General features: G+C 55.0%; 3 protein-coding genes across 3 annotated transcripts in view; 2 read left to right on the forward strand and 1 right to left on the reverse strand.

Moving 5' to 3' along the window:
• GUITHDRAFT_119876 (hypothetical protein) overlaps positions 1-2,672 on the reverse strand; it is a gene marked incomplete at both ends in the record, with an annotated part of 5,998 nt that extends 3,326 nt beyond the window's left edge. Inside the window, 15 exons of the mRNA XM_005820873.1 lie at positions 526-599; positions 647-697; positions 746-829; positions 879-1,001; positions 1,050-1,174; positions 1,377-1,430; positions 1,484-1,543; positions 1,673-1,735; positions 1,780-1,804; positions 1,856-1,882; positions 1,944-2,005; positions 2,055-2,130; positions 2,180-2,221; positions 2,274-2,303; positions 2,622-2,672. Of these exons, the coding sequence (XP_005820930.1) occupies positions 526-599; positions 647-697; positions 746-829; positions 879-1,001; positions 1,050-1,174; positions 1,377-1,430; positions 1,484-1,543; positions 1,673-1,735; positions 1,780-1,804; positions 1,856-1,882; positions 1,944-2,005; positions 2,055-2,130; positions 2,180-2,221; positions 2,274-2,303; positions 2,622-2,672 (947 nt within the window). The remainder of the gene's footprint in view (positions 1-525; positions 600-646; positions 698-745; positions 830-878; positions 1,002-1,049; positions 1,175-1,376; positions 1,431-1,483; positions 1,544-1,672; positions 1,736-1,779; positions 1,805-1,855; positions 1,883-1,943; positions 2,006-2,054; positions 2,131-2,179; positions 2,222-2,273; positions 2,304-2,621) is intronic.
• Positions 2,673-3,701: 1,029 nt separating this feature from the next.
• RPS12e_1 (small subunit ribosomal protein S12e_1, cytoplasmic) lies at positions 3,702-4,346 on the forward strand. Its single transcript, XM_005820874.1, has 2 exons — positions 3,702-4,107; positions 4,240-4,346. Exons 1-2 carry the CDS (start codon positions 3,727-3,729, stop codon positions 4,282-4,284), a joined length of 426 nt encoding a protein of 141 aa, XP_005820931.1. The 5' UTR covers positions 3,702-3,726; the 3' UTR covers positions 4,285-4,346.
• A 695-nt stretch (positions 4,347-5,041) lies between these two features.
• Positions 5,042-8,699, forward strand: GUITHDRAFT_119878 (hypothetical protein; the record flags this gene model as incomplete). Its single annotated transcript, XM_005820875.1, has 6 exons — positions 5,042-5,390; positions 5,442-5,557; positions 5,617-7,704; positions 8,001-8,126; positions 8,222-8,278; positions 8,331-8,699. The coding sequence occupies 6 exons, from the start codon at positions 5,042-5,044 to the stop codon at positions 8,697-8,699; spliced, it is 3,105 nt and encodes a 1,034-aa protein (XP_005820932.1).
• Between the last annotated feature and the right edge of the window lie 530 nt (positions 8,700-9,229).

A 9,229-nucleotide genomic window follows, 5' to 3' on the forward strand; every position in this document is an offset into this window, starting at 1 on the left:
TCCGCATTAGATCCTGCTCGTCGGACTTCTCCACTCGGGTATTGTCCCTGTTTCTACCCTGTGCCAGTATCCAACGCCCGTGTTATGTTCAATCGAAGATGTGGTTTTACAGTGGTCCTGGTTGTGTGTGTGGTCGGTAGCAGCACAAAAAGCACAATGCAGGGCGCGCAGGACGCAAGAATAGTGCGGGACCGAAGGAGATTGGATAGATAGATGAAGAATGTGAAACAGAATCTGTAGAACCTAACAGACGGTATATACTAGACGAGGGAGAAAAGTCTTGATGGCTTTGATGGGGAATGAGCAAGAAGTGTAAACTTAATGAGCAGGTGGACTTTGTTCCAGAGGAGAGGAGAGGGAGGAGGAGAGGAGAGGAGAGGAGAGGAGGAGAAGAGAGAAGAAGCCAACAGAAGGAGAGCTGATAGCTGATGGAAACGGAGTATGGGAGCAGGATGTGGAAGAAGACGGGGAGGTGGAAAGGAAGGAGGAGGAGGCGGCAGACTTCGACATCTGTCCTTCCCTCACCGATCCAAGTTGTCATTGACCGTGTGATGAAGGGCTGCAAGGTTTCCCAGGACAAGAACATGGTTGGGGTCGACCTGCACCAACGTCATACCCGACGGCAGCAGCCGGGAAGGAAACTCACGAGCAGAGCTCGCTTGTACATCTCCTCCGCCGCCACGGCATCATGGAGAACCTGCGGGTCGTCACAGGAAGGACGGGAGGCAGCAAGGAGAGCTCTTACCTCGAAGAGAAAGTTTCCGTAGACCAGCGCGACCAGAGGATCATTGGGAGCGACCGCAAGCGCAGAGCTGAAAGAGGCGTTGGTCTGCGGTGAACCCAGTGAGTGCTAGGAAGGACCAGCTCCTCCTGCTCACCTTGGAGACTGCCTCCTCGTCCTCCAGCACCAGTCTCATGAAGTGGAAGAACTCCATGATGTTGGTGATGTTGCTCGGATTCGCCGCTAGCTCAGCCTTCAAGGAGCTTTCGATCTCCTCGATCTGGTCGCGTCCTCTCGTCAACGAGCAGCTGAGACAGACAGCCCTCACCTCCTTCGTAACGTCATCCTGCTTCGCCTCCCCCTGCTTGGCCCCGTCGATCAACGCTTCAACCGGGAACTGATATCGACTTTTGTTCGCAGGCAACTTCAGGTCGTGGCTGCCCGCGTTCAAACCTAGTAGACAAGTCAACTAAAAGCTCCTTTATGATCAAGATCAGGATCATAAGGAGGGAAGAGGGGAGGAGGAGGAAGATGGGGTAGCGATTTACCCATGCTGGAGGGGTTCGACGAGAGTGACGCTTGCGAGTATGTGGCAGTTAAGCTTGCGTTCCTGAGCTTATGTTCAGATTCGTTGCTATGCCGCACAGCAACTCACTTTCGAGCAACGGTCGAGCCTCCTCCTGCAGTCTGAAGTCCCCCGAAGAATTTCCTTGAATGTCAAGATGAGGGGAAAGGTGATGGTAGGGACAACCAAAGTTTCACCAGCATCCATTGCTGACGTGTCACGTTTATCATGCGAAGTTCCTGAAGATTGCAGTTGCACTTTTGAACAAGTTTCGATCAGAATTGACATCTAAACTCGAGATCGAACATGCAAATCAACTTGCACAAGCTCATGGCCGCAGACGGTTCGAGGTATTCTCATCATCACTTCAACATCTCCTTTCTCACCTGCGGTCGCATTCCCTTTGCTCTTTTGCCGCACAGTCTCATTCCTGGGAGCTGCAGTGGCAGCTGAACTGGCGTGTCAAAGTCCAAAGTCAACGGATCACAGAGACCGGAGGTTTGAGGTGTGTTGGCCGTCTGCAGGAGACTCGCATGAGTGGATTTACAACAATGACATGCGATGGAAACCTTAGAAATGCTGCTGACTTTGACGCTCTGTTCGATTTCCAACCATTCCAGTCAGCAACGGTGAGCTCAGCAGCCTTTCGCGTCTCACCGGGTTAGCGCGATGCTCGCATGCATCATCGATGGTGTTGGCAGGATGGTTGACCTTGTGATCTTTCAGGGTATCAGAGGACTTGTCGCAACGTGGAAGTAGAACACTAACCCTGCTGCAAGGGGATGGAGGATGGAGGAACCACGGGGGAGGATATGCTCTCATTCCTTGACAGTGATCCTTGGGCCTAAAGGAAGACTTTTTCATGTACATGTACAGTCAGTGGCTTTTGTTACCGATCTCGATTGAGGGTTCATATGATTGTCGGCAGAGATTTTCTGTTTGCAAGCAAGATCACAACAGGCTGGAGTTTATCCCCAACAACGTTACCTTGGCAGGTTCAGCAGACACAGGGGGCAACTGGGCAGGGCGATTTCAGCACAGGAGGACAGAAACGTCAAGAGTTCGAGTCGTCCATACCTTGGATGCGGTAGACGAAGTCCCATCTTCCACAGGGCCCGAGACCTGCTGTTCTACCTCACCTTGCCTATGATGGTGCCCCCTCCATATGCAGGCTCAACTTACATCATTCTGGTCTGATTTTCCTCCTCGAAGGTGCAAGGTACAGAATTTCCTTCCTGGTAATGTGACCCCTGCACTGCCACTCCACGTCCTAGTCAAGCACTGGTGAAGCGCATGTCCCTGATTTGTGCCCGATATCTTCCATGCGCAGATTACCAATATTATGATGGAGATTGTAAATCTCCTTGATGCATATCCCTTGTTCATCTAGATCGCATCAAACAGTAGCCTTCTCCTTCGCGTCCGCTCCTCTTCCTCGCTGTAGGACCTCAATCTCCACGATTGCCCGAAAGCTCTTGACAGTGTTGAAGAATGGAAGTCGATCCAAAGATGAAGAGCTGAAGTCGATCAGAAGGCGATTAGCTGAGGTCGGTCGGAATAATCTCAGCCTACAGGTGATTCAGTTGCAACACTTTGCTAATGGGTCAGGTATGTAATTCGAGTGACCACATGTTTCCAGGGCAATCAACTGCATCTTCCCCTCGCTCCTGCCTTCGCAGCTTAATCAAGTTGCAATTTCTCGGGTCCGTCCTATCTGCCCCTCCCTTTTGTCTTGACTGCTCCGCATTGGAGATCGAAAGCTTTCGCAACTTCGAGAAGATCGAATCGAAAGATGATTGTAAACTTTTCTACATGCACTATCCTTTCCACTTGGATCCATCTGCTCTTGTATCTGCTGCCCTTTCGCGCCCATCATCCTCTCTCCCCCCTCCTCCCCTCCGCCCCCTCCTGCTCCTGCACTCCTTGACCAACCTGTTGTGCCCATAGGCGAAAATTGCAGTCGTTACTTCCGTTACTATTTGCTTTCAGTGGGCTTGCAAGCGGCCTGTCACCCGGCCGGGCCCGCAGACCCGGTGGGTAATAGTAACGTGTGTGTAACGGTTTGTTTTTTTAGGGAGGGTCCTCGTGCACGCGCTTTCAAGAGGGTAATGCGCGCACGCTGGCATGCGATGCTGATGGAGGAGAGGAGGGAGAGGGGCGGGGGGATGCGGGAGGAAACGGGGGAGGGAGATGATTTCACGATAGTGTTGAAATGTTGCACTTGTGCTCATGTTTGCATGCTGTTCTTTCTTTCTGCTCTCTGCAAACTGTTGATCTACCAAGACCGTCCTGGGTTGAGGTGTCATCCGTGACAGATGCGAACTTGTTTCTTTATGTGCATGTCAATGTGATGAAAACCTGCTCTATGTTCCTTCATCGTCAACACTCATCCAGAATCTGACGGCCTCTCTTCCAGGACGACCCTTTGGTGACCTCCAAGATGGCAGACGACGAGCCCGTTGAAACCGAAGAACAGCCCCAAGTCCCCGCTGAGGGCGGAGTCATGGATCTCAACTCTGCGTTGAAGCAGGCGTTGAAGAAGGCTCTGATCCACGACGGGGTCGCCCGTGGTGTGCGCGAGGCCGTCAAGGCTCTCGATCGCCGCCAGGCACATCTTTGCATTCTCGCGCAGGACTGCGACTCTGCCGAGTATGTTCGCCTTGTCGAGGCTCTCGCTCAGGAGAGCGGCATCAAGATCGTCAAGGTTCCTGATGGCAAGACTCTGGGCGAGTGGGTTGGTCTCTGCAAGCTTGACCGCGAGGGCAAGCCCAGGAAGGTAGTCAAGTGCTCGTGCGCTGTCATCAAGGACTGGGGCGAGCAGGTACAGCCACCTCCTCATCCTCCATGTTCTTTCTCCTGTCTTCTCTGCCTCAATATCCCTTGTTATCTCGCAGTCTCTCGCCCTCCTTGCCTCGTTCTGTGAGTCCCTCGTGCTGACTGGCTTGCGATGCAGAGCGAGGCCAAGAACTTCCTCAGCGAGCAGCTCGCCAGCTCTTAGGCGACGGGACCTGTGGATATTCATTCTTTCGTTAAACTGTGAATGATGTTGCATGTCTATCTTGTGCCTGGATCAGGTCTCACAGTTTGGAGAAAACTTGTCCCCGCACACCTAAAATGCGATACCCTTTCGCAAATTCGGAGCTTGAGACTGTCGCTCCTCTTAGCTTAATCTCAATGACAGTCTGGTCTTTCGATTTCTTGATCGATATCAGACGGACTGCCTCATGCTGGTTACATACTTCGTGTCTGCTTCATGATCGCCGCCACCCTTTGCTTCACTGGGCCGTGTCGTTATTGAGGATAGCGTCGGAAGTCAGTTGTCATGTCCGTGGGTCGCTACTTTCACAGGTTCAGCTGCTCTGAGCAACTGATCATCTCTCAATGTTCACGCAAGTATCACTGAGTCGGGGCGGCCGCGCTGCTACGGACTCTGGGAGTCCCGGGGCCCGGCCCGGCCGGCCGGCGGCCCGGTGCCCCACCGGCGGCAGTCAGTTGCCGTTAACTTAGTAAAAGTAGATGGGTGGGTGCTCTACCAGTGATATCGTGGGGGGTGGGGTGGGTCAAAGTCAAATCTGAAATGCAGTCCGATCGATGGTGAAAATGGAGGAAGACAAGGGAGGAAGGAGCAAGGAGCAAGGAGGAGCTAGGGACCGACATGGCGCCTGTGAAGTTGGCTGTCTGCTCGTTTGACGTCCTGAGTGAGAGGAGGAGGAGCTCGTGCTCGTCAGGGTGTATGCTCCTGCCGCCTTGTTGACATGAGGTCGAGCCCGCTGTTTGATCCCTCTCCTCGCCCTAGAGAGCAGCCGTGGGCCCCACGAGAGAGGAGGAGTAGAGATGCTGCATCGAAGCAAGAGAAACGGCAGGTCTTGCCCCCGCAGCAACAAGGAGCGAAGGAAGCTAGGTCTTACCACAAACCATCACCAAGATCTGCGGAGTATCTCTACAGGACGCAAGCGCAGTCCGTGGAGGTCGGGAGAGGAGTGGCAGGAGGAGCAGCAGGAGCCATAGTCCACGATGTGGTCAGTCAGAGGTTGGAACAGCTCTTCCAAGAGTTCCAAGTAGACGGACCTCTGCTGGAGAGCCTGCGAGGGGCGCTGCTAGCAAGTACGATTGAAAACCCTGAGGGGAGGGGGAATCTGATGACAAACACATCAGGAGAGACCTCCAAACATGCCAAGGATCTTGGCGATGCTGAGACGATAAGCGCCGAAGTGATCCCACCAGAGCCCCCAGGTCGACCTCCCAAGTTTGTGCAGATCGAGTCTATCAAGGTATGAGTTGCTCCAGGGGAGCTGGGGAGGAGGTGGGATGGGATGACTTTTGACGACAGGAAGCCCAACAAGAGGAGAAGGAGCCTGCAGATGATGACGAGGCAAGCGCTCCGTCTCCTGTTCAAACCAGGGATTCTCAGAGTGCTGGTCAGCCTCCCAACGGAGCGAGGCTCGTTCAGGTAGCACAGGGGCAGGAGCGATCGACAGCGGAGGGACCCATAGACGTGTCTCCGCATCCTCCGAGTCTGAAATCAGAGCCTCCATCATCCATGGCAGACGACGTGACTGGAGCTGCGGAGGGAGGGAGGACGGTGGAAGCAAGGACTGAACGACCTGTCATGAGTGAGAAACCAGCTACAAGGGAGGACCCCCCTGTGAAGGACGTGGAGATTGGTCAGAGAGGAAAGGCGGTTGTCTCGTCACATGCTGAGGGCAGCAGGAGCGTGAGCGATGGTGTTGCTCGGATGATGCAGGCAGCGTCTGTGTGGCAGAAGCGATGCATCGATGCCGAGGAGGCGACCCAGCGGGTGTATCCGATCCTGTCAAAAGCGTGCAGCCGGCTGCAGCTCAAGGTGGAGGAGGAGGAGGAATGCAGGAGGGTCATCAGCTTGATGAAAGCAGAGGTGAAGCGACTCCGCGCCTGGCAGCAAGACAGCGAAAACAAGCTGCTCGCTTCCCAGCAAGAGTGCCGGACTCTCTCCCAGCAGGTCCAGAGCCTGACGGGCAGGCTGGCAGACAGGGAGAAGGAGGTTGGTGGGGTCAGTAGGAGCGTCGGGCAGGAGGAGGATGCATCCTTGAGGACTCTAGAGATGGAGGAGGAGCTGAACATGTCGAGGGAGCTGATAGGTGAGCTGAAGACCCAGGTGGGTGAGCTGAGAAGTCGAAACGTCGAGCTGGAAAACATCCTCGAGCGCTACGTCCACCTCTGGAATCCGCAGGCATCACAAGAGGAGGAGAGGAGGAGGAGGAGGAGAGGGAGAGAGGAGGAGGAGGAGAGGGAGGTTGATCTTGGAGACCTTGGATCGCTCCTCTCCTCCGGCCTGGTGACGAAGGCGAGGAGCAACTGGATGGCGACATGGCGAGGGGAGGCGGAGAAGCACAAGGAGGCGCTGGAGCATCGGGAGAAGGAGATGAATGCTCTGATAGCTGTGCTGGAGCAGACGACGATGCAGGTGGCCGCGCTAGAGGAGGAGAAGGAGAGGGAGAGGGAGTTGAGAGTGAAAGCGGAGCACGAGAAGGAGAGCAGCGAGATCAGAGTGAGGGAGGCGGAGCAGCACAGCAGGTTGCTGGCGCGAGAGAAGGGGGAACTGCAGGAGGAGGTCAAGAGGCTGCAAGCTGCTGTCCGGGCATGTCAGGCGAGGATGTACCAGCACTCGCTGTCTCTCGCACAGAACGCTCTTCCTCTTCCTCCTGGGGGGTCGCGCGAGCTCAAGGCGGCTGAGCTCCCTCACCCCAGCTCCCTCTCCGACGCCCTCCCTCCACTCTCCCATCGATCGCTGGAGGGGAGCAAGGAGGAGGAGGCTGCCGGCAGCAAGGGCATCGAGGGCGATCCTTCTTCCTCCTTCTCTCCTCCCCCACCGGCGGCTGCTTCACACAACCAGCAGCTCGTGAGGCAGGAGGAGGAGCTGCTGAAGCTGCGGGCCAAAGTCCTCGAGCAGAGGACGTGGGGCCTCAAGGCATGGCAGGAGATCCAGCGGCTGAACGGGATGAAGCTGAATCTGGAGCAGGAGGTGGAGTTCTTCAAGGAGAGGATAGTGGAGGACGAGAGGAGGAAAGAGAACGCCGCGACCTCTGAGCTGCTCCGGGAGTGCCTGTGGCTGGCGGTGAAGGAGAACAAGGCTCTGCTACTTTCTGACTTCGTCAACCTGCCCAGCAGCGATAGAGAGGAGTACATGAGCAGGGTAACGGCCGTCCTGCAGGCAGCGTCCCTCTCTTCGGGGAAAGACGATTCTCTCCCTCCGAACCTTGCCTCCGCCTCCGTCAACGACACATGCATCGGGCTGATGCAGCTGCTGAAGAAGGAGAAGGCGAAGCTCAGGGAGGCCAGGATGAGGAACAAGGAGCTGGAGGAGGAGGTAGGGCGCCTGCAGGACGAGACTAGAAAGCTGCAGGAGATCGCGGATATGAGAGGATACGTGGCAGTGCAGGTTCCTTCAAACTCGCACCCTCCTCCTCCCCTCCCACCCTCCTCTCCTCTCCTCTCCTCTCCTCTCCTCTCCTCTCCTCTCCTCTCCCCTCCTCTCCTCTCCCCTCCCCTCCCCTCCTCTCCTCTCCTCTCCTCTCCTCTCCTCTCCTCTCCTCTCCTCTCCTCTCCTCTCCTACCCTACCCTACCCTACCCTCTCCTCCCCTCCCCTCCCCTCCCCTCCCCTCTTCTCTTCTCTTCTCTCCTCTCCTCTCTCTGTCTTCTCCTCATTGTTCAACTGTTCTCATGATATGCGGCAGGCAAAGGAGCAGCTGAGGAGCGTCCTGGGGGTAGACGAGAGCTTCGGCTACATGCAGGGAGGACGCGAGAGGACACCAACGGAAGACATCGCGGCGATGTCAGTGAAGATGAGAGAGCTGCTGCATGTAAGAGACAACAAGACAAGTTTCATTCATATGTCCATGACAACAAATAGCACAAAGAGCGCTCTGTGCGCGCGTGTTGCTAACTTGCACCGCAGAGAGCAAAGGAGAAAGATTCCATCATTGCCTTGTTGAAGAGAAAACTAGCAGAGGAGGTGAATTTGTTGGTTGAATTTCTTTGCTGATCTCTGACCTCGACTGGAGCAGACACGGAGGAAACAGTTGTCAAGAGAGGAGGAGGAGGAGGAGGAGGAGGAGGAGGAATTTTCGTCCTCAGATTCGGAAAATGATCAGGGGGTGGTCGGTCTCTTTTTCAATGAGGATGACGATGGTGAGGACAGGGATGTAGAGATGGGGGAGGAGGAGGAGGAAGGGAAGGACGAGGGCGAGGACGAGGAAGAAGAGGAAGAGTTTTCTAACGCCATGGCAGGAAACATCGTTGTTAAGAGCATCGCAGTGGGCAGTCCAGCACATGTAAATGGCTCGATCGAAGTCAGAGACATCCTGTCAGCAATCGACGATGAAGATATGACGGGGAAGGTAAAGAAAGGAGAGCGAGGAGGAGGAGAAACATGAGGGAATATAGAGGGGGGGGAGAGGAGAATTTTGTTATGAGTGGTGAGGGAGGAAGGGGAAGTTGGGGGAGAGGGGAAGGAGGAGGATGAGGAGGAGGAGAAGCAATTTCATCCTCTCTCACAGCCTCCCATATCTTTTCTCGACTGACGAGTTTGGTTTGGTTTTAAAGTCCATCATGGAGGTCAAAGAAAAAATCAAAGGTTTTGTACATCCTCCACCTCCTTTCTTACATCCTTGCTCCTCTCTCCCCTCCTCTCCTCCTCCCTGTCCTCCTCCTCTCCCTCTCTTGCTCCCCCTCATCCTCCTTCTCCTCCTTCTCCTCCTTCTCCTTCTCCTTCCGTTCTTCATTCTTTTCTCACTTCCTGTCGTCAAGGTGTTCCTGGGACCTCCGTCAGGTTGAGTTTCGTCCGCCTTATTTCTTCTCCTCCTACTATGGCTCCTCCAAGATGGCCTCGAGGAAGCAAACTCTACCGGTACAACTTCTCCTCTCCCTCCTCTTCCTCCTCCTCTTCCTCCTCCTCTTCCTCCTC

This window comes from Guillardia theta (assembly GCF_000315625.1).
Source record: "Guillardia theta CCMP2712 unplaced genomic scaffold GUITHscaffold_161, whole genome shotgun sequence".
Classification (NCBI taxonomy): domain Eukaryota; class Cryptophyceae; order Pyrenomonadales; family Geminigeraceae; genus Guillardia; species Guillardia theta.